Here is a 23022-nt window from a genome sequence, read left to right as displayed (position 1 = left end):
AGTAGTGTTAAGGAGTACACTGGCCCCGCAACGCTATGAGAAATGAGACAGAGGCATTCTTAGTGAGCCGAAAACCAGAAAATGTGGTGCAGAAGCGTGTGGAACAACGGTAGAGTGGAATATATCTGTTCCCCTTGAGCATTCATGGAGCCCAATATTTATGTCTCTGGCACTATAAGTGTTCTAGGGGGAATTCGTGTCATTTTACGTTGACTCATAGCTGTAGTTGCATATACACTCGACTCGCGTCCCGCACACAGTGTGATGGCGTTAGAGTATGGGATCACTTGCTTGCACGGGATCACGCCTCTGCAAATCCTCCCTAGTTTCCTGCTTGACTGATGCCAGGACAGTTTTTATTTTAGATCCCTTTTGCGCTGGAGAGCGGGGAACTCCGACCTAAGGGCTGCAGCCACGAAGGGAACGCCGTTACAACTTGTCCGCTGTGTACCCGAACCTGCAGGCGAAACCGACTATTCGTCAGCATTGCACCTCCATTGATAACTCATGGTATCTGTTTAATATATTCCATGGATATGGAGGTACTGGGGACGGGGCAGGCTACCGCTGCCGAAGCTTCAGAGCAACGGTACCTCAACGTGACGGCGCACCGGCTTTATGTACTGCGGCAGCTACAGAAAGGCTTAAGAATGTTTTGCGGTACTCCATATGTTGAGGAGATTCCAAGCGCCTCTTCTGTTGGGATCTCTGCTGATGTAGCACACACTCCATTTATGGAGCTGCAGCAACAGCAACAGTCCTTGGTGAGTGGACTGTACTGGACCCTGTGCTGTCTCGCAGTGCTGCAACCACGAGTTACACTGTCCTTGTCATGTCAAGAGGGGCACCATCCAGAAACGAACTTAGTGCCTCTTCCGCCGAAAGTGAAGGAGGACCTCATTTTCAAGGTCATCCTCTCTTGTCTCCGCAGGAGGCAGTGTACAGGATGGGCTTCAGCAGCTCCAGAAGTAAGGTCCCCATTAGGGCTAGCCGAGCGGGGGGAAGAATATGGAGGGGGCATAGATAAAAAGGCGTCACAAGGGACAGTCATGCCATCAACTGCAGCTGCAGCTTCACTAGAGGCGAAATCTCATCTGCACTGCGATCGATCAGCCATTGGCTTCAGCAGTAACATGGCCGAGGGTGCAACAGCTACAGCTCTCTCCACTTGCAGCGGCCTGCAGGCCTTGGCCCTCTTGGACGCCCTCCCTCTTCTCTCAGAAGGAACCCTGCAGCAACTCCGACGTTTCGTGTTGTCTCTACAGAGGCTAGAGGATGGAGCATTTGCAAACACACTACATCGCCGCTGCTGGAGCAACTTGTGCAGCTCCTGCAGTCACTCAACAGCAGGAGCACCGGTTCCGACGGTGCCAGCAGCAGCAACAACAGAAGAGGTGGAGTGGGAAAGTGAGGGGGACGTGCGTTCCACTTTCTGTTGTCTCCTCAGCCTGAAGTTGATACACGCGGCTGTTAAGGCTCGCCATAATCGCAACGCCGCGGTTCCTGTGCCTCATTCTGGTGCACTTGCTGCGCGTGCTGTTGGTAGTGCCGCTGAAGAAGACTCTGCTGCTGTCACGCCAGAGGAAATCGCTGGTGAAAAGCCTGCTCCATTCAGAGAGGGACCTACAGACCCCGACCCATGGCAGGTACAAGAACTTGATGAGCCCCTAAATGGAGTGTCTTGGCAAGCTTTCATACAGGATCCGCTTGCTGGCGTACGTGTTGATGAGACGATTTCTTGGCTGCTCTCTCTTTTGGGCCCAGACGGTGGCGTGGGTGTCTCACCTGGTGCTGAGCCACATGCGGGCGCCGCCTTCTGCTTTGCTGGTTGTTTGTCACTTCTAAAAAGTCGGAGTGCTTTGGGGATGGAAGAGGCGAGAAGACTAGAGAGGCAAGATAAGCTGCCATGCACTAACATGCTGCACCATTGTAGCTGCTGCTGAGGTGACGCTTCTGTCTATTGGTTTGGCAGCACCAGCCGATGCAACTCTTCGACTTGTAGGACCCTAAGATTGCCTGTTGTATGCGGCTGCTCTTATTGCTGCAGATGGCTAAGGGAACGTCAGCTCCCAGAAGGGCCTTTGCATGGCCGCCCTGGAAAACAAGGTGACAGCTGCTACACCTTCTGGGTGACCGCTGCGCTACTGCTGCTCGGCAAGGCGCCACTGAAGGTGCTGCAGTCAACAGCCCTTGCTGTTGCTGTTGCTGCTGCGCAGCATCCTTCTGGAGGCATTTCGCGGGCTTCCTCGTTCTTCCACTCGCCAGCACAAAAGGGTTGCGTGGCGAGTGCTGCCTGTGAGGGTTGCACGGAACCATCGAAGTCTACGAATGAGAATAACGACGGCAACAGCAGCGGCATGTACAACCCATTGAGTATGCTTGGTACGGGCCCGCTGGAGTCCTCAGAGAAACAGTTGCGTTGTCCCGACCCGTTCCACACATTTTTTGCCTTGGCGGGCCTTAGTTTGCTGGCTCACGGCTGGAAAGAAGAAACGAAGCAACTGGAGCTGCAACAGCGGGAACCGCAGCAAGAAGAGCAAGAGCACCAAATCCAGCAGAATCTCCAGTGGCAAGCGACCTGCAGACAGCTTCTGCAGCCATTGGATCCTCAGACGGCGCTGCCGCTGCAGTTGGCTAATAGTCTTTAGACATCTTGCGTTTGTTTACTGCGTTCATCTGCCCTACGTTGTCAGGTAAGTGGACTTTCCATGCAGGTGCTGCTGTAGCCATGTGGCAGGGACTCATGCGGCGCCAACGGTGGCAGTCGCCATTGCATATTCAGTGGAAGACAGTCTCAACGTTATCCGACGAGGAGCAAATAACAAGCCATTCTACCATACTGTGTGTTTGTTGGTTGGATGCGGATTTTGCATTTGCTTGGACAGCTGCCACACGGGCCTTTAGTAAATCATTCAAGCGAAGTGCAAGCACTGCCAATTTTTTGGCAACAGCCCTGCAGGACACAAGTGTTTCCTGTGGGGACTCCCAATGTGCGGCATCGTCTGTTCGTTGTATCGTCTGTACACCAGAACACTCCCCTTCTACATGTTGACGTAGCTAATATAAGAGTTTCGTTGAGAGAAGTTGATCTTCCGCCCCAGTCTCGAGGCGTCTTGAGCACAACGGCCCACCAATCTGGAGCTGTGGGAGAAGGTCCGGCCTGGCGTGGGTTGCAATACAGCTTGCTGCAATTTATGCTCCCAGACAGCTACAGATAGGAGCACATCCCAGCCTTTTCCATGCTTGCACTGACGCTGTTGTAGACATTTCACGAAGACTTCTGTTTGCATACCGATGGCCTACGGAGGGCGAGTAAGGCCAGCTTCAGAGAAACTTGCAGACATCGGACAGACTGGGCTTACTGAGGACAGAACAGTCTGTCCGCAGTTGGCTCATACTCAGCATCATTACAGGCTCAACGGAAGCAAAGCCCCACAACACGCTTCTACAGCATTGGTTCATGCAGTCAACAAAACTTGTTTGTGGTCATATTTGGGCTGTCTTTCTGCATAAGGTGCAGCAGGGAGAGTCGCAACTCATCAGGCCGCAGCTTCGGCGAGAATTCCGAAGCTCCAGGCGATGGGGCCACTACGACAAGAACGCCTGGAGACTTGGTATGATGCAAGCAACACTTGCGTAACGCTTACTTGATGTATTTTCTTCTACTGTAGCTCTTAAAATTTGTTAAGATTAGGGGCCAATGCTACCCTGCAAAGGATTCATAGTGTCCCCGGTGGATAACTCAGCACCACTGAATGCTTGGTGTTTTTTTCTACCACCTGAAAGCTGCAAAACTTAGGTGTTTAAACTCCGTTAAGTACGATTCATCCTGCGTAACGCGTGATTTTGGCCATCCATGCCCACCACTGATCGCCATCAAATTGTAGTCTTTCATGTAAAACTGACATCATTGGAGGTCATATTATTCGCTTTAAATTGTAAAAAACATGTATTGTGGTTTAAAACGTCGAAATAAGTAGACTTTTAACTTTGCAGCGCCAACGACCGAGAGTTCTAGCGGTATGCTACGTGTACCGTTAGCGGCAGCATGCCACCGAAAATTTAACGTTGTATGTTACTCATGTGTCTATGCCCCTGTAGTTAAACAGATCCATTCATCACGATGGAGTTCTAAAATAATAAGAACACTGATGAAGGAGCGACGCTCAGCAAATTCAATATTCGCGTGCTCAAGGTTGGCGCACGTGGGTTCGTACAGGCAGGCATGCGCCTCCCGGTGCACGCTTGTCACCCCTCCTTCACCCCACATGAATGTTTCGTACAGGTATCATACAGAAACACGCCCTGTCAGGATATTTTCTTTGTGTCTTTATTATAGTTAAGGTAGGCTTGGGAGATGCTTGTGGATCTCCTGTTTTAGTTTCCATTCAAGGCACCCCAGCGCATTTTTCGTGAAAGCAGAACATTACCCAGGACACCGGGCCACACGGATTCCATCATCTGTTCTCAGACAGCCAGCTTACATAATCGAAAGACGTGTACTTTATTATTGAATGCATGCTACTAGGTCAATTTCGAAGTGGCCTTCGCGTCCCTCCACTGCGTGCCGGTTCACTGTGTTTGGCATGGCGACTTCCTCAGGAAAAGGGACTCTTGCGAAGGTGGCATCACGAAAATGGGTGATATTCAAAGGGGCACCTGCAAGTGGTTTGACTCATTGAAGGTTAGCTAGTAGTAACATTTCCTCCTTACACTGCAGGCCACCACTCCCTTGAGCCCCCAAGTGATTGCCCGCAGCGTTGCTTTGTGAGATTTCTTTTCTCTCAATGTAGGGATTTGGATTTATCACTTCTGAAGACGGGATGGACCTGTTCGTCCACCAGACGGAGATAAAGGCCGAAGGCTTCCGAAATCTCAGTGAAGGAGAACAAGTTGAGTTTCTCGTCCAGACCGGGTCTGACGGTCGGAAAAAGGCCGTGAATGTGACTGGCCCTGGTGGTGCCCCCGTCAAGGTGAGTCCTAGGTACTTACATACATACATTTCTGCCAATGTTCACATGCTTTGAACCGACATGCGATGTGAGTGTGGGGCTCTGATTGTTCAGGGCGACCCTCGCCCTGTCCGAAAGTTACTTCCATCTGGTGGAGGCGGCCGTGGAGGCGGAAGCGGAGGACGCGGTAACGGAGGGTTCAATGGTGGAGGTTATGGACCTGGTGGGGGTAGTGGTTACGGGGGGGGTGGCTACGGGGGTGGCTACGGCGGCAACGGCAATGGTTACGGGAACGGCGGCAGTTATGGAGGTGGGAATGGTGGTTATGCAGGTGGTAACTATGGCGGAAACGGGTACAATGGCTCGAGCTACGGAGGTAGTAGCGGGGGCCGGGGCGGTTATGGGGACAGCAGCAGCAGCCGCGGGGGAGGCGGTTATGGAGGCAGCGGATACGGCGGCAACGGTTACAACAGTTATGCATGATGATGGTCTATTATGGGTCACATCGCCATCGTTATATGCGCTTCTGTAATGTCTCATCTTGGATTTGTTCGGTCCAGCATTTTGAAAATTGCTGGGCCCTGCGTCACCCGCAGCATGGTTCGTGGAATGAAACGGTTGAACTGTGATCCATCAAGACCTCTTGTGCTGTGGACGGGTGTGTGGCTGTTCCTTTGTTCTCACAGACGCATCGCATCTACACCACATGAAGCGTTCTGTCAGGTGCCGGGTGATCCCATTTGAATTCGTTAACGAATCTGTATTATTGGGCATGAAGGATTGACATCAGAGGTATAATTGTTGCCGCATGAAAGGTCTCGCATCGCAACGGGATTGCAGCGTTGACAGTCTCTTCAGCACGTGGGACGAAAAAGTGTTCCCAAGTTGGAGAACTTTGCAACATTTTTTCGTCGTCCCACTGTTTCCTTGATCCATGTTTATGTTTATATCCGGTGGATTTCTGCCGAGAACAAGAGTAGGGAAAGCTTAGCCGCGCTGCCATTTGGGAACGCAGTGTTAGAGTGCGCGTTCGTTTTGGGCATTTTGGATATGTGGGTTACATTTCACTGTGCGCCGCACTAAATTGCGATCTCAATTCGTGGGGATTGACAGGCATGTGCCCAAGCAAATGTACAGGAGCCAATCCTTTATTTAGCTGTTTCATTTGCGTGGCTCCCCACCTTGATTTGCAAGCTCTTGAATGACGTCCTGGGAAAAGCGGCGCGGCGGCTCGTGGACCTTTGTAGAGCGTTGTAGGTTGTACCACGTACCTGAACTATTGATCCTAGTCGCTTATCAGTTGCCGAGGATTGGATGTCCCGGAGCCTCTCAAGATGCCTCGCTGTTGCGGCAGCAAGAGATGCTGTCATGTCGGGGGCCTTGGGAGGAGCTAGCGGCGGCTGGGTACGGAAGGTCTTATTCTTAGATGGAAGGTAGATCATGTGATGAGGATAGACAACCATCCCCCGAAGCGTAGTAGGGCCGGGCCCGATGGGTCCGCTGGCTTTGCTGATTAGAGGAGAAGTCCAGATAATTGGCTGGAGTTTTGGCAAGGCGGAGAACGCGGAAGTGGGGAAGTATGCCTTCAAATATGGCTTCAAGACAATGACGACGACATTTTGAGTAGCCGTTGCTCGTACCTTGCAGCGTCCCTCGAATGCTTTTTTCATGTCAGCGTCGTAGTTCTTGAAGGAGAACCGCGGCTGACAAGGACCCGTGTACGTCGCTGGGGCAACGCAAATCCCCGATTCTTTTTCTTCTAAATGCCATAGGGAAGGGCACGGGGTTGCGTAGTTCCGCTCAGCGACGTCTCTGATTGGCCACGTCGCAGAACACCTCATCATCTGATGTGGGGAACGAGTTTATAGCGACAAGGGGCGGCACTTTGCAACGTGCTGCAATCCACCCACGAAGTCGTATTTTTGTTCATCGCTAATGCCACTGAGATGCTGCATCTTGGCACAGCTTCCTCTGTAACCTTCTGGCGCGTGACACTTAGGCAGCTGGAAGGTGTCTTAAAGAGGCCTTTAATATCCATCCCTAATGCTGGTGCGCGTACCTGCTGAGAAAGCTCTGCGACAGCCCAGCCCAGAGGGCAAGGCCCACCGAAATCATAGTGGGCGAGGAAGTTGGTCGGCCATTGGAATTGGCATCTAGCTGCAACACGCGCTTTTTCTTCACTGGAAGCTCCCCCTGAAACGCGCTGAACGGTTTGATTAGGTATGCCTCAAGGTTCCTGGCCTACGAATGCGCTGCGAAGGGTCGCACGGCCCCACGTAAGAAGGTGGGGCTTCGCATGTTTTGCCGTCGGCTGGGGTGGTAGGATGCTGATCTCTGGTGTTTATGAAGCGCAGCAATTTATTTTCCTCACCCCTTGGCGTCCACATCACAGGACACTGACTCGTCGTGAAATCTGCGTCATATCCTTTGCATGGCCATCGGACGTTACATGCCTTCCCACAGGGGACCGTTTCAGTTTCATGTTGTGAACTAGCAACATATGTATGCGCACCTGAGCCCTGAACATATGAGTTAAACATTGCCCAGCTTGTTGCTGCTGTAGCCGCAGCGGTCGGGATAAAGTACTTACCATAGAGCCTTGGAAGGCTCATCGAAGTCCGTGAATTGCTTTTGAAGGACGCAGCTAAACGCAGGACATCGTTAATAAGAGCGCGTACCAGGCTACAGAATAGTGGCACGCGTAGACTAACTTCCCCTGGTAGTGGGATGGCGCCCTGCAGAGCCCTGCATCATCTGTCCAACTTTCCGGACATGGGTAGCTGGGGCAGAAACCTGTGTGCTCGGACGAGCATGCTCTTGTGTCGTTCATCCAAGCATCTATCCCACCTGTAGTCTTCTTCACATGTGGGGTCGCATGGCCCTGACACGTTGATATAGTACCATCTCGGCATCAATTGTCGGTGTTTTACGTACACGATACTTCACAGCGCCCAGAAAAGCTCTTTTTGGACAGGGGTGTGGCATCTGACGAACAGCATCGTTTACGAGAACATAGTATGTTCCCGCGGGTAAGCGATTACCTGAAAAATCAGCTGTTCGATCACAAGGGCCTGAAAGTCATAGTAACGAAAATCGTCATTGCAGTGAGCTCAAGGATAACACCTGTGTACTCGCGTGGAGCCTGAAAGTGTATGCTTTGGCACCCGAAGAGGACTCTGTCACATAGTTATGCGGCTTGCCTTGCAACTTTTCCCATCCCCTGTTTCGTACCAGCCGCCAGGGCCTGTATTTAAAGTAGAAAAGTTATACAGCCCATGTGCATTGTGGAGCTGCAAGCCAGTGTGGGATGCCTTACACAGCCGAGAGTAGTTCCGCTGAGGGCAGTTATCCAGGTCTGGGTTGTCAAGCGATTCGTTGCGCGAGGCAGCGTCGATTTCCGCTGCGATCTTTTCTCGCACAACTGGACGAGAAAGTTATACTGGTTACATGCACTCTATGTGAGAAGCAAAACGTACGCGAAGAGGAGAGGTTATGCAGAACGCTCAACACGGCTGCAGCAAGCTGATCCGAGAAACTTGACAAGCTGCTGCGATCTTGAGAATCGCCAACCAGTTTATAAAATGAATCGAGCAGACTGTTCCCCGAATAATCTGTTGGCAACCGTTCTTGGGAAGACTCCGGCACTTCTCCCCGTGCGATGCCACACTGTGGCTCCGAATGCAGAATGCCCAACAGAACCAGAAAAAGGTGAACAAGGGAACAGCGGGGCATTTCTTATAAAGTGAGCAGTGGATAGGTGGATTAACCGCTCGTTCCTCAAAGGTCGTCAAATTTTCCCGTGAAAAGCGAATGTGCTTGTGGTCCCACATAAGTACATACACTAGAAAATTGAACTACGAATGCAGAGTCACTAGTGTAGCTAAATGCACTCAACAGCTCCCTTTACAATGCCTCTTTATTATGCGCAGGCGTTCACTTTCCCCCGGAGTGGTAGACATGTGTTGAAAGTATCGACTACTTTCGTCAACAGTCAAATCGCCGCCCACACGACGACGGCATTACCAAGTAATCCAAGGTGTTCTAAGTTGCACAGAGAGAATGAACTTCTGTTACTTGTCACATATTATAATATCTGAAAGAGTCGCCTGTACAAACTTTGAGAAACTGCCACTTGCTTCGACGTTGCTGCATGCGGTGATGACTCGGAGTCAGCTGTTGCCCGAATGTAAAACATGAATATCTTATACTCCTCTTAAGTGGGGCGTACGACTTTATACTGCTTTTTTAACTGCCTCTGAATTACCAGCAATAGAGTGGGTTATACTGCGTCCTGGGATGACCGGCTTCTCGGGGGTGTGCTAACTCCAGCGGCACCTGTTCGGGAATTCCTACTCACTTTCCACACATCTTAGGAAGAACTCGAACATCGCATTATATTAGCAACAGAAAGATATATATTATTAGAAAGAATGAAAGATGGCCACCATCCGCGCTCACAGCGCTTCAGTCGCCTCGCTCAGTTTGCACCGGACTTACGTGGGATTTTTGCATGCTGTTCGCTGCTTGTCTTGTGTGGTGAACGTGAGTAAGCAGCTCCAGGCGAATTCTGCATGCCATGAATATCCCCATGCGCTGTTGGGGAGCTCTTCGCGCATGGAAGTGTCTTGGGGCGGCCCATGCACTGCATCCAGGTTCTTGCATTGCACAGACTTGCGGAGGTTCTCTACGACGGCAGGAGTTCCAGAACAGTGCTGTGCTGGGAGGAAATCTGGTGAGGTTCAAGGGCTGTTCTTTCTTTTCAGGAGAGGCAATTAACCTGCAATGGCATATGCTGCTGCATCGAGGCAGGTTCTTGCCCGCCGTTTCTGGTTTCTGTAGTGTATCCTGTATGTTCTGTTTTTGCGCCTTTGGATTGTAGCTTCCTTTCATGTGCGTGGAATGCATGCGAAGGGGAGCCTGCCTTTCCAAAAGGAATTGGCGAAAACAACGACATCTTGCTCTCCTTAAACAGCTGGGAAACTGGGGCATTATACTGTAATTACTTGCAGAGAAAGACGCAGAGCAAATGCGCGTGAGGCGCCTATTGCAACGTTACCGGATGCTTCGGCCTGAAGATTGCTTGCAACTTTGTGAAGAGCATGCAAAGGCGGGCAGGAGCTTGGTAGGTTGACAAAACCCTGTTGAACTGCATTACTTTTACGTAGTTTGATATTTCTCTCATTACAGCTTGCGTTTAGAAAAGGCTGGGAGCTTGGTTTTGCAAATTGACCTAAAGGCTTTGTAACTTGTGTAAAAAATTGGTAAAGTCCCCAGGAATTGGCGAATGGCTTCCGTAAGTATGGCAGCAGCCGCCTCTCCACCATGTGCAGCGCTGCGCTATTCATCGATCCCATTTGCCCTTTTAGCTGTACTTCAGATGATGGACTGGCGAGCTTTTCGCGCGGAAGGCATGGACGACCGGCTGCAATCCTGGGAGGCAGACAAACGGAAACGAGAAGAACATCTGGAGCGGATGCTGCGGCTGAGAGATATACATAGGCCCGCACACTTGCGCCGACGCAAGCAGAAAGTTAAGCGGGTTCAACAGTCAGAGGAGCAGACACCTGCAATAGTGTAAGCAGTTAAATCCTCCCATGGACGGAAGCAGACAGGAATTGCACGTTGCTTGTCGTCTGGCGCAGTTTTCGAGAGCAACACACCTTCAATGCCCTGTTTTCATATAATTAAATGTTTAGGACCGCAAACTTCACAGAAGAAGCGCAAACCGTCAGTTTAATTGAAGATGTTTACAAGGCCGAAGTGTACCAGGAAGTTTGCGCGAAGCTTGATGAACAGTGGGGCCTTCCTGTGAGCACCCACAACAGTCCACGATAGCCGATTAGGGGACATATGCTGGAGCCGAGAAATGAATTTACATGAGCGTCACTCGGCGTTACAAACAGTCGTCGAAATGAGCTGTGGAGCTGCACTGCGAGTTCCCAAGCTTATTTCCCGGTCCAGTGTGCGGTCCCATCTTCTCATCTTTAGGATCATCTGAGTGACCGGTTTGTGGACATACTGGCACAAGCTGTTCGGCATGATCTTATGGACCAAAGGCAAGCTCATCTGAGTTAAATTTGCGCATGCATTTATTCCCTGTATATCGCTGTGCAAATGGCTCTGTTGGTGCAGTTACCATAGCCCCTTGGGCCTTGACAAGCAGATATGAACTAATCAACACTTTGGGCCTGCACGCATTTATATTTGGCTATTCCATGGGAGTCACGGGCTGGTGAAACTTGTGTATTAACTGCTACAGTCGTCCCACGCTTGTGAATGAGTTCACGGACTTTGATAATCCCTACATGTTGAAGCGAGAGGCAATCAAGAGGCTGCTGGAGGAACGCGGAACACGAAATGCGCTTGACGAATCGATGGTTAGTCGTTCCCGGATTCATCAACAGGCCTTCTGATGGAGGTTTCCCGGAAGCTAGGGTGTTCCTTATGGCTTCTGCGACCAGATAATTCCAGTGTGAACGCAATCCTAATTCATGCATACTGCGCTTTGTCTTTTTAGATTTGATGACATGTGGATCAGTTTTTTAGAACCCTCGCCTTAATGGTCATGATTTTGATTTCAGATTGACGAGTATTTGGATAGGCGCCCTGACCTGGTGAAGCTACGACTTCGTGTGAGTTCTCAACAGCGGTATTTGGACGTGGCGAGTGGATGCTACTGCTGTTAATGTTGTATGCCACAGGCCCTAGGGGGCTCAGTGATTAGTATTTAGGGTTGGGTAATTGTTTGGCACGCGGCAGGTCCCCAATGCAATGCTGGCCACTGCCATGAAGGTAGCTTTGGCTCTAAATTGCTGCTGTGTGCCCGGAATATTTGCCATCAGTTGCGCCAATCTATTCAATCGCGCCAATCTACTCTGGACTTTGCAATGAGCTTGTCTGGGCTGGTGCGCTTGTCAGGCGAAACTTCCTCCAGAGGTCATTGAGCCCTTGGCTGCATTTCACGGCCTGACGAACTACAACTTCGACAAGCGCACGCGCTTGCAGCAGAAGGTCAATGCAATGTTCAGAGCCGTCGATGCTGCTCACTGCGGTATGCAGGTGCATGTGTTGTTCGTGATATTTCCCCGTCCCTGTCTGTATGCCCCTGAAGCAGATTTACTATATCTAGGCAGTTGACGAGACCAGTGCAATCGCGTAGACTGTTGGTCACATGCAGAATTGGACGTACTCCTGGGGAGCCTGGAGGAGAATCAGCGCTCCGACATGTGAGTCCACAGTGCACACGCTTCGAAGGGCATCGCCTTCCCTCCTTATTAACTTCTGCCGTAATTATTTTCATTATATGCTGCCTACCCCTTCCTTGCACAGGTGGTTGAGGCCCGTCGATAATTATTTTGCGTTGTTTAAATGCACTGGTGTGGCAGGAAGCACGAATTACATCCCTTTCGGAACCACTTCGGCTTTGTGTCGGCCGTTCCAACTGGTACTGTAGGCTCCATTAAGATGGGGCAAGAGCAGTGCGGTACGGACAAGGAGCTCAGGATGATTCGGTAGGCTGAAAAGTGGATGCTCGATGGTCGAGCATTCAACCGTTTGCTAGACAGGAACAGTTCTTTGTGCAACGATGTGGCTCGCCGATGAGTGGAGGGGGAAAAGATAACGCATTTGCTGTCAACAAACCAGAGTTAAGCTAGAACATGCGTTCTGAGATGGGTGGACTGCTGCGCTCAGGTATCCCACGCTGCAGCGAGTGGCGCACACGCTGCCGAAGGATCCGAAATGTCAGGCTTCACATTATTTGGAATATAGCTACTCGTAATAAATTATTTGTGAAGTTTGTCTGGATTGCTCAGTACCAATTGCCGGAATGGTGAAGCTTTTGGTAAGATGTCTCAATACACCGCCGTGCCCGTGATCGCGTGGTTGCGCGTTCTGCAGATCGCGCTATAGTTGCACATGCTATTCGCGTTCTTGAACGGTCGCCAGGTTGGGACTTCAAGGATAAAGTGAAAGTGAGTACAGGGAAAGCTAACAGGTGGTAATGCGGAATTAGTCGCACTTGTGACTGTCATGGCTTTCATTCCTGCTGCGGATGGCATTAGGCGATCAACACTCTGGTTGAAGTCTACAATCACCTCCCGCCCAGCGCGACGTACGCCCGCAAGCTGGATGAAGCTTTTCCAGTCTTCAGGTAAGATTGTGATTCATGGAAAGAGCGCCTCGTGTGCCGTTGAATAGAACTTAATGTTTTTGAGTTTCTTTGGAGGTGTGGATAAGTGCCCTGAAGTATATCTGGGGTTTATGCGTGCTAACCCTGCGGTGTAGGGCGCCGGGGATGACAAGGTACACAAAGACGAGGAATTCGGTCTTCTGTAGGGGGTTAAAATACATCAGATCCCTCACGACGCAAAAGCCACTGGCTATGCGGCTTTCAAAGAAGAAGTAGCGCCACCTTAAATGGCTGATAAATCAACCGGGCTCAAAATGTTTCGTTTGCTTGGTGATGGAACCAAATGCAGAACAATACATATTCACGAGACCTAACTCCTATATGAAAAGGGAAACACAAAAGGCAGTCTTCGCCCGCGAGCATGCAAACGATGCCTTCAGAACCTGTCGCGCGGTTAAGCAAAAGCTCAATCTGTCCTGCAGTACTGTATCCTGTATCAGCTTTCAGGGTTTCGCGCTTGATGATTTCCGCCACCACCCAGCGGTCCTCTGGGACAAAGGGGTGCAGCGCGCAGGTGAAATTTCTTGACCAAAGCTGGGGGGTGCTTTGTTCTGTTTATTGCATTAGTCGTTTCCTCTAGCCTTTTTTTTTATTGCATATTTTCAACCCGGCGGTGAATTACTAAGCTTCCAGGGAGTCGGAGTATTGTTGGGTAGTTTATACTCTGCGACTACTACACGTTTCGGAAAGTTGCTTCAGGGCACCTCACTGCCCTTGCGTGTTGCACTACGCATGTACGACCAGCAGATTTGGACGCAAGCCAGTATTTTGCTGCCCAGTCAGCAGTACACGCTCCATTGCTCCGAAGTCCGTACGGCGCCCGGTTGGAAGCAAAGCTCTCATTGGTCCGACTAGGTTGCAGTCTGTATCAACCTTCCTAGTTAGTTGTCTTCGTACCAGGAAGTAGTGATGTAGGGGAGATGAGCTTTTTGGCCCTCAGTATTAGCAGTTAGGGAAGTGTGCAGATGCTCGTGTCGCCCGAAGCCGTTGCTGGAGGAGTTATGCTGAAATCTACCAAAGAGCTTCCTATTTGCAATAATAAAACAAGTGTCTGTTTGCATAGTTTGTTTAGCCGAAAGGATGCAACTTCAGGTTGGGGCTTCCCTGCAATATGAATTGACCAGACCACCGGCAGTCATTTTCAGGCTTGGATTCCTTCTAAGTAAATTAGCAAAAAAAGAGACTTCGCAGCGTGAAAGACCTCTTTCTGGCCAACATTACATTGCTGGGGGCATTATCCACTTGCCAACCAGTGCGCTGGTGGTCGTCGGTTGAAGTGGTACCACCACCCCAGCATATTCGGAACTGAAGACCATTCAAGTGGAAGACTGTGTACTTTTTTTCTGCTTACTGAATATGACTCTTTAATTGTTTTGGTTTCTAAAACCCGATTAGACTTCGCTGTTGAGCGTGTCGCCACCTTGCAGTGACCCGCTACTCCGGCAGTCGCCAATGCCACACGTACCACTTTGCCCGTTCATTGGCAAAAGCTAGCATATTTGAGTAATTCTGCTGCATTAGTAAGTCCATTATCGGCTGTGGGAACGTTTTGGTCGGTTGCCTGCAGAGTTTCCTATAGATCACCCACGTGCAACAGCGGAAGACTAGACAGATAGGCTTTCAGCATCTCTAGTTGACGGGAAATTGACCTCTTGCAGTCACCGCATTTACGTCATTTCGAAGGCGAAGTTGAGGATATTTATAGCTCCCCTGCAGCAGCTTTACCCAACTAGGCTTCGGTCAACTGCTCCCCTTGGAGCAGGAGTGGCCCATCAGTTGCCCTTTTTGTCCAACACTAGAAACAGCGTTCTGGAAGCAACTTCCACCGACCATCTATGACGCAGGCTGAGGATCAGTTATAGAGGCTAAATGCGTGGCGTTAGAGGGCCCTACGTCGGCCTATGTACATTGGTACGCCAGCTTGCTGGAACTCGCTTCATTGGACCCTATGGGGGCCTGCGGTGCAAAGCAACTCAGCGGAGCTCGTGGTCTAGGTACGTCGCCACTAGGTCAGTTGCACAATGTCCAGTAAAAGACTCGACCCCATCAGCAATATGCACCTAAATTTAAGCAAGCAGGGCATGCAGCTCATTGCACTCACGTTGCTCTACCTATGTGACCCGGTGTAAACTTTTTAGACGCTGGCGATGACACGCTTGGGGGTAGCACGGAGAATACGGAGCCAAGAGAGGTGGCGAGGCCAAGTGACAAGTGTAATACGGACAGAAACCCTGCTTCCGCTCAAGCAACTTCGTCTCAGGGTTGCCGGAGCAGGCGGAGCACGGTCTCAGAGGGTTCAAAGGCGTTTCCGCTTCCACTGCACCAGCATCGGGTGCTCTCACAATTAATGAGTGTTGGAGTGTGTGGATTCCAAACTTTGACAGTTCCAGAGTCTCAACCCTATTTAGCCGAGACAGTTCACCCCAGCCTTCTAGGCCGGTTCTACCGGCCCAAGAACGTTACTTTCGAGTCAAGCATAAAGTTGAACGTGACGGAAGGAGTTTCTCCATGGATACTAGGCACTCCAGGTGGCGGTAGCGTAGGCTCCAAAGAAAGCTCTCAACCGGGTCTCTCAAATGCCTCCAAGCCTTCAAGTCTACGCGTCGCGGGCACTACGGATGCCGGAGCATCACCAGAAAGTACTCGCAGTAGCGGTAACCCATACCAGCGTGAAGAGAGAGGAGGGGCTTATACTGTTCAAAAATGTTGTAGAATTGACTATTCGAAGTGGAGAGAGCTGCGAAAATCGCCAACATGCATGCTGCCGTTGTATCCACAGCGAAACTCACCGCTAGCACCGTGGAGCATCTCGCCAACGTTAAAAACCGGGCAGACCAAAATCCTTTGCGTTTCGACAATATCTCCTGACCTTCCTCAGTTCAACTTCGAGGTACGCATGATCTGCCGTCAGGCACCATATTGCTTCAAAGGGTCCAAAGCGGTGCGTAGGTATTGGAGGCACTTGCGGCACAACAAGAAGCCAAGACGATGGCAAGTCGTCTTCTTACAACGTGTACTGAGTGCTTCGTTTAATAGTAGAGAGTGCTGGATACCACTTGCAGCTTAGATGCGTATATGTTAGCTTAAAATCAACAGTTATGCTTTTATCCGAAAGCTCCGCAGATGCTGGACTTCTTCAGGAGAAGGCAGTTCAGATTACAGGAGCCGATTCACCCGTTGCGCTTGAAAAGATCGGGGTCAGCGTCGTATGTAAAAAGGGTTACAAGCCAACCTGCCCGAACAATGACGGGTTCTTTGTTTCACAGTGAGTGCAACTTCGTTCTACCCTCGCAGGTTTACTGGTTGCAAGCAGACGGAATTCAGTGCATCACAGTGTTAGCCCACCACTCAAACCCTTTTCGCGGACTGATTGCATCTGGGATTGTTGTGTCTGCCTTATCTGTATGCTAATATGCAGTGTAAGGGGATGTACAGTCTGCTGTGTCCTTGACGGGCATGGCCCATTTGGCCACGAGATCTGCCATGTCGTACAGCAAGACTTACTCAGACTAACTACTGACAATCCAGATCTGCCAATTCGATCAAAAAGTGTACTTCAGGAGGCTTTTCTGAAGGTGGGGTTGCACGTGGCAACTGCGGCACAGCGCCGCTGGCTTCGTTCATATTGAGCGCGTGAGCCTAGGGGTAGACGTGGAACCCGTAGTGAAGATAAGCGTACATTGTGAATAGTGGTTATGCCTCTACTTTGCGCAGGCCCACAGCAACTTGCAATCGAAGTGTGACTCCTTTAGATTGGACAGCAAGTTTAGCGGCACTACCGTCACCGTTCTAGTATACCTGAGAAAACAAAACAAGCTGTTCACTGCTCACGTCGGTAATAGCAGAGCTGTGCTCTGCAAGATGAACAGATATGGTAGGGACGTTGGGTAATTCCCATTTTTCTGTGTGGTCGGAGCACTGATCATCGGCAGTGAGGAGGTATATACATTGCTGATAGTACTCGCGCATTCACCAGTCTGAAATAGCCTTGGCACGTTTCCATTGTTGGTGTCTCCATGCAGGTTGTGGGGTTCGCGCGGTAGACCTCACTGTGGACCACACTCCAACCAACAATAAAGAACTACGACGGATCGTTAAAGCTGGTAATGCAGCTCTCTTTAGACGTCACCCACCCAACAAACCCCTCACTACTTAGCCGCTCCGCAATGCTCAGTTTATACTCCTTCATCTCATGCTTGCAGGAGGACAGGTTAGGGCCCTAGGTGGTGATGGTCTCCATCGCATTTTCTTGACGAGCGGATGCTTGCCTGGACTGGCCGTAGCTCGGTCCATTGGCGACACACTAGCAGGGGGTGCAGGTGTCATATCTCTGCCCGAGATAAGGGGCAAGCCTGTTCCTACCACTTTCCCTTTGTCAAGCCGCATGTATACACTTCGAGAGCAAATTGATCTCTTCCTACCTCAGAGGGGAGGACTGCAATTTGTAAAGAGATCAGCATCATATTCTCCGCTTCGTGGAGGTCACACCCGATGTATTCATTCTTTGCTCTGTTTCAGAATACAAAATCGACGCCAAGCGCGACAAGTTCCTCCTATTATGTACTGACGGTGTCTGGAACGTCCTTTCATCACAAGAGGCAGTTGAAATAGCCAATTCGGCCGAGCAGCAAGAAGTGAACGAGCGCACTCGCTTACGGGGCACGAAGACCACAGTGTATACTATATCCTTGTCTAGTATAATGACGTGGCTCTTTCACTACATTAAGGCTAGTATCAGTGAAATAATTGGCTCAAATTTCTAGCTTCAATGTACTGAGCATACGACGAGCCATACGGTGGATAAACAGTGGAGTCTTGCACCCTATTCTTTTTCTGAGCCAAATACAGTCAAGCTGATATTTCCTTCTGCTCTATACAGATAGTTATGCCTGAATTAGTGCAGATGCGTTCTGTGTGTTTGCTGTCCAGTGGAGAACAGCCCCAGAAGAACTGGCTCGTGAGTCGTGGCGCCGATGGATCAACGAGGAGCAAATCTTCGCAGACGACATGACTGTACTCTTCCTAAAACTATGCTGAAGCGTACTGGGCAACAAATTCTCTGGTGAATGCAGCCAGAATTGAGGTACTACAGAAAAGAAATCAGCCCAAAATAGATACATACAGTTCTATGGGAATGTTTCTTATAGAGCCTTCGCCGTATTGCCCAGTTGTCTGATGGTCAAACACCCAGGCTGTAAGTCTATCCACATGCTCAAACACAGTCTCTGCAGGCTAGAACAAATGAGGCATCCGATGGATATCTCACAACTGCTCATTCCTCCAACTGGGTTCTTATCTACGCAAATTCATCCGCTTCAACCAAAATGGGTTCTTCAGCCGGTTGCACACAATGGCTCTTAGGGCTTTATGGGCTTTGAAGCCTCAACTGTCCTGTGCGGCTTGAATGACCTGCTTGAAGGATGCTGATCCTGCGGCGCCTTTGCTGTACTTCTTTTGCACAAAATGACGCTCTCGTGACAAACAGCAGCTCAAGAGCAACACCGATGCTCCACACAAAGCCTGTCTGATGCTTGTAACCTCCTCGTACACCGCATAATCCAGCGGTCGAACTGTATGACTTTTCCCGTAATGTTCCTAATCTCTTGTAAGCCTTATGTCGAACACATGCCAAGTCGGGATTTGTGGGGAATGCACTTGAGCATTAACTCCTGGCATAACCTTAAGGATGCAACAATCACTACAGTCCCCAAGTGTTGCAGAAAGCTCAACAGCTTAATGCCTAAGCAGTATCCTCGGAATAGGGGACCACTGAAGAATCCATGTGCTTGGACAGTGATCAGCAACTCACTTGCATGCAGCTCAAAATATACCTGTCCGTCATGTTTCTCACGGCCTCCACTGTATCTTGATTTCCAAGTTCGGCGATCTCTTCTACTGCCATCTGTATAAGCGGGGGCCAGCAGTTGGCTCCATCCCATTGCTGCCCAGTTTCGGTTTGGGTTGTCTGAAAATATAATTGACGGCAAACCAGAATCATGCAATGTGGACCATGGTGCACAGCCACACGGGGCAACTGGAGGACAAAAGAGATAAGTACACAGCTCGCTGACAACCCCCAAGCGTTCCACAGTTCTGAGTCTTCAACGAGGAAGTTTGCTGATAAGAGATGCTCTCTTCGGGCTGCAGTAGCATTCAGCGATAGTCAGGTTGACGCATGTGCAAGTACTTTTATCGCCACGGCTGCTGCGGTTGTGGGCAAAGAGACGGCATGTTTGCAAGTTTACAGGAGAATGGGGCTGCATTAGGAGGGCTGCAACTCCAGCGGAAGCCACTCTTCTAGGGTGTAAGCCCCTAGATGTGTCAAAGTCTAACCTGCAAAATTTGGGAGCCCGGCCTACACACAAAGTCAACGATTCTTAGCCGTGGTCGAAGACAAGCAAACTCCCATACCGCAATTCGAGGCTCAGGAATTCCTCCCAAAACGCCCAAACGGAACCTTTCTGTGGGTTTCTGCAGATTCTAACCTGCTCATAAGTACTCAAGGTCCCTGTCTCGTGGGCGACGACAAACTACCGCTACCTTCTTCATTCCACAGCAGCTTCAGCATGGCCTCTCTGCGCTCATTCGCGCAACTGAAAAGGAACTGCAGGCGTTCGGCGACCTTTGTATTGTGCATTTGACCGACTAAGAACGTTCCCGAAGAAAAAGAGGTACAGTTCAGCATGGTGAAGCTTCTCACAAGCAACGGCAACGCCAGCAGCACACCCATTCTGCGCGTTGCAAGAGTCCTTCCGACGGCACTAATTCTTCCATCGTTTTTCCTCTTGCTCTATACCCGGAAGAGTTATAAACGTTACTGTATGCAGCAGACAGTCCACAACAAGCCTGTTAAGATCCACTGGGAGGAATGCCTCGGTACGCATGTTCGGCGTCACCCCTTCTTTACAAGCGGCCATGTCGTGTGGAACCCAACGGGAGCAGAAGTCCCAACCCTGCGCACCGTACACCTATAATCGGACAACGAGGGTAGTACTTTACGTGATGATATGCCTACCAATCTATTCGGTGGCTGGCCACACGGAGAGGCAATCCACGGTAAGCGAACCGACTCAGCAGCTGCTCGGATGCTTCGTATTATGCATGCTCGAACTTTGTCGTTGAATTCATCAGAGCCACCCTTCGCTTTTTTATCTACACCTCCTACTACCAGAGCATCGTATTACCACGAATCTGTTCGTGGTTGTGAGACACGGCCGAGATAACGGCTCAAGAAGAAGTCTTTCCCATCGGAAAACAGCCTGCATATGTGCGCAAAGCTTAAAAAGTGCTGAAGCATGCAACTCCAGCCCAATGTCTCTCCCCAATAAGCATCTCGACGCGGGCTGCACGCTGAAGCCTACTTACAGTACCGCCGAAGGCACCAGCGTATGCCCTTGGATGCATGCTGAATGGCACAGATAATTGACAGAAACGAGGTCACAGTATATATGTCCCAGGTTTTAATGATCTACTTACCTAGAGTTACGCGTACTTGACGGGAGGCACCTTCGACCCAATGCAAATATTCATGCTGTGCATCCATGTAGGTGTTGCGGATCAGCTTCGCATAGTTCTCAAATGGTCAAAACTTCTCGACTCTGCATGATGTCGCATGCTCTCCCGCGTACAAATCATAACGCTCACCTCAAGATATCCAGTGAAGGCATGATACACCGACAGCATCATGCTGAAGACTGGAGGCTGGCTCCGGGTAAGGTAGTACGAGCGCGTTGCGTCTGACACAGCGAGAAGGCCGGAATGGACGCGTCTGTCTGTGGTTACTTGGGAGTGAACGAAGACTACGGACGATGTACATACCAAACTGGCCCTATCCGTACTTTGAATGAATCCAAATCTTCTAATAAGGTCTGAGATGTTGAGGATGATGCCTCGAGCTGTGGAAACCATGCCGCTGTATAAAAGGTCTCGAATTATCCAATAGGAGAGCCTGCAAGGAAAATGCGCGTACTCCAGAGAAGAAGCCCAACGCATGCTGTTTCATGCCAGCAGCATTTTAGCCTGGAATGCTTCCCTTATTTACTTTGTGTGCATAATACAAAGGCGCACCAGTAATACACTTCTCTGAATCGACCTCCGGGGATTACAAAACCCCACGGAAAGTCCACTAACGATGATCCAGTTTCGCGATGGCTCCTGTAATGGCAATGAGTCAACCAGGAATAGACTCACGCAAAAACGTCCTGCCCAACTTTCCCCATAAAAGAATGATGCGCCGAGCAAATTCGTCCTCCGCAAAGCGCGTGAGCTCAAGCATGCTGCAGCTGGGTGTATTTCTGCAACGCCGGTTGGAATGTGGAAGCTCAGTCGAATCGGAGGTTTCCCTCTCACCAGTAGAAGTGTTTTGCTGTAGCCAATGATTGTTGCTATTGATGCGTATCCTTCCTCCTCTTGGCTTCCTGTTCGCGGTACGTCTGTCAACCATCTGCGAGATGCAGCGTCGTAATGCTGCAAGGACTTAGCCTAGCGACTGGATGCTTGGCATAAACCATACAAATACTGATGGAGAGAATGCAGAACTTACAATGCGCGCATAATCCGCTCATAAACCACGCTGGGTCTAGTGTAAACTAGGCTAGCAGAAACGAGAATAATGTGCGTACTTCCTCGTAGGTCGGGTGGCGTCCACTCGATTACATCCAGAAAGCGTGGAAAAAAGCATCCTTGAAATACCTGTTTTAACTCTTGTGTACTTGCATTCTGCGGCAGACTAGAGACGCAATTCACGATGACGGGGACGGGCACTTTCATAGCCAAACCAACCAGATCTTTGCTCTCAAATTTGCCAAAGATCCTACTCATTGGTGCACAAGCGGACGCGGTAAGCATATGATGAGGGTGTTTGGGGTAATGAATGAGCATACAACACAGCATTCGGGTGTAAAGTGTGTGAAGCGCACCCGTGGACCATTGGTCCTTTTCACTGCAGGCAATTTCGTCAACAAAGACAATTGCTTTTTTCCTGACGACTCGCTTTGATCCGTTGAGAAGTCGCTTGCACTACCCATTTCACACAACATAGTAACCGATATGGGATCGCCACTACCAGCCCGACGTGCCAGTTCAGGTATTTGACTACTTTCTGTGGAAGTAGTTGTGATAGCATTACTCGTTTATTCTGTGCAAGGCCTTTTTTACTTGCTGCACGCGCCAGCTTTGCCGGTCCCCGAGCGCGTAACCGCAGTTCTTGGTACGCAATTGGAATTGCTAGTAACTTCTGTTACGCGACTCCTGCACCGTTCTTTTAGCAAAGGCAAGGCAAAATGAGTAACAAAAATATACTTGGCAGTCTCTGTTGTCTTGGACTAAACGCTGGCATCCGGCAAACACCACATGGTGACCCTGAGCAGGCGAAATGAGGCGGGCCAGCAGGCTTTAGGCAAGGACAGAGAGGTCTCACTGGGATGTTGTCACCTTAAAAAACTGAAAAACTAGCTAATAACTCTTCGTGATGCATTATACGCCATGGAGAAGAAACAGTGCAGTATGTTGGTGGCAAGAGCTTGTGGTTGATTCCTGTGTTGGTTGCCGTGGCATGTAGTGCACAGGATGTTACGTACCCATAAGAGGCTCACCAATCTGAATGAGAACTACTTTGAATAGCTGGCATGTTGATGGCAAGACTATCTGGTGTTTCTGTCTTACTTTGTAGGCTTTAAAGGAAAATTTAAGGCGCCTTGCTTAAAGACGCCCCCGGAGTATCGACGCACTTGTTGCTGTTTGTGTGGGCACATTCCCAACTTCAAGACATTAAGGTCCCGCTTCCCCCACTAAAATCCCACTTCTGGCCGATGATGGGCTAGAATTTGCTGTACTTTCTCCTTGTTTCCCTACCCACAGTTAAGCAGCCGGGAGTCACCT

General features: G+C 50.1%; 4 protein-coding genes across 4 annotated transcripts; all 4 read left to right on the top strand.

Moving 5' to 3' along the window:
- Positions 1-536: 536 nt before the first annotated feature.
- EMWEY_00017160 (geranylgeranyl transferase type II beta subunit, putative) lies at positions 537-2648 on the top strand (the record flags this gene model as incomplete). Its single annotated transcript, XM_013479869.1, has 2 exons — positions 537-1646; positions 2217-2648. 2 exons carry the CDS (start codon positions 537-539, stop codon positions 2646-2648), a joined length of 1542 nt encoding a protein of 513 aa, XP_013335323.1.
- A 646-nt stretch (positions 2649-3294) lies between these two features.
- EMWEY_00017150 (glycine-rich protein 2, putative) lies at positions 3295-5736 on the top strand (the record flags this gene model as incomplete). Its single annotated transcript, XM_013479868.1, has 7 exons — positions 3295-3379; positions 3515-3614; positions 4220-4285; positions 4603-4684; positions 4794-4973; positions 5067-5415; positions 5639-5736. The coding sequence occupies 7 exons, from the start codon at positions 3295-3297 to the stop codon at positions 5734-5736; spliced, it is 960 nt and encodes a 319-aa protein (XP_013335322.1).
- Positions 5737-9389: 3653 nt separating this feature from the next.
- EMWEY_00017140 (Chromosome III, complete sequence, related) lies at positions 9390-13671 on the top strand (the record flags this gene model as incomplete). The annotated part of the gene is made up of 14 exons (XM_013479867.1): positions 9390-9498; positions 9622-9684; positions 9962-10074; positions 10330-10526; positions 10649-10747; positions 11212-11329; positions 11534-11584; positions 11871-12003; positions 12112-12178; positions 12338-12463; positions 12645-12694; positions 12852-12925; positions 13016-13104; positions 13584-13671. The coding sequence occupies 14 exons, from the start codon at positions 9390-9392 to the stop codon at positions 13669-13671; spliced, it is 1377 nt and encodes a 458-aa protein (XP_013335321.1).
- A 1420-nt stretch (positions 13672-15091) lies between these two features.
- EMWEY_00017130 (protein phosphatase 2C, putative) lies at positions 15092-18180 on the top strand (the record flags this gene model as incomplete). Its single annotated transcript, XM_013479866.1, has 10 exons — positions 15092-15137; positions 15282-15356; positions 15528-15797; positions 16267-16408; positions 16562-16718; positions 16858-17017; positions 17166-17246; positions 17346-17489; positions 17662-17777; positions 18073-18180. The coding sequence occupies 10 exons, from the start codon at positions 15092-15094 to the stop codon at positions 18178-18180; spliced, it is 1299 nt and encodes a 432-aa protein (XP_013335320.1).
- Between the last annotated feature and the right edge of the window lie 4842 nt (positions 18181-23022).

This window comes from Eimeria maxima, genomic scaffold (genome assembly GCF_000499605.1).
Source record: "Eimeria maxima Weybridge genomic scaffold, Emw_scaff142, whole genome shotgun sequence".
Taxonomy (NCBI): domain Eukaryota; phylum Apicomplexa; class Conoidasida; order Eucoccidiorida; family Eimeriidae; genus Eimeria; species Eimeria maxima.
This window is presented reverse-complemented; position numbering and strand designations above follow the sequence as displayed.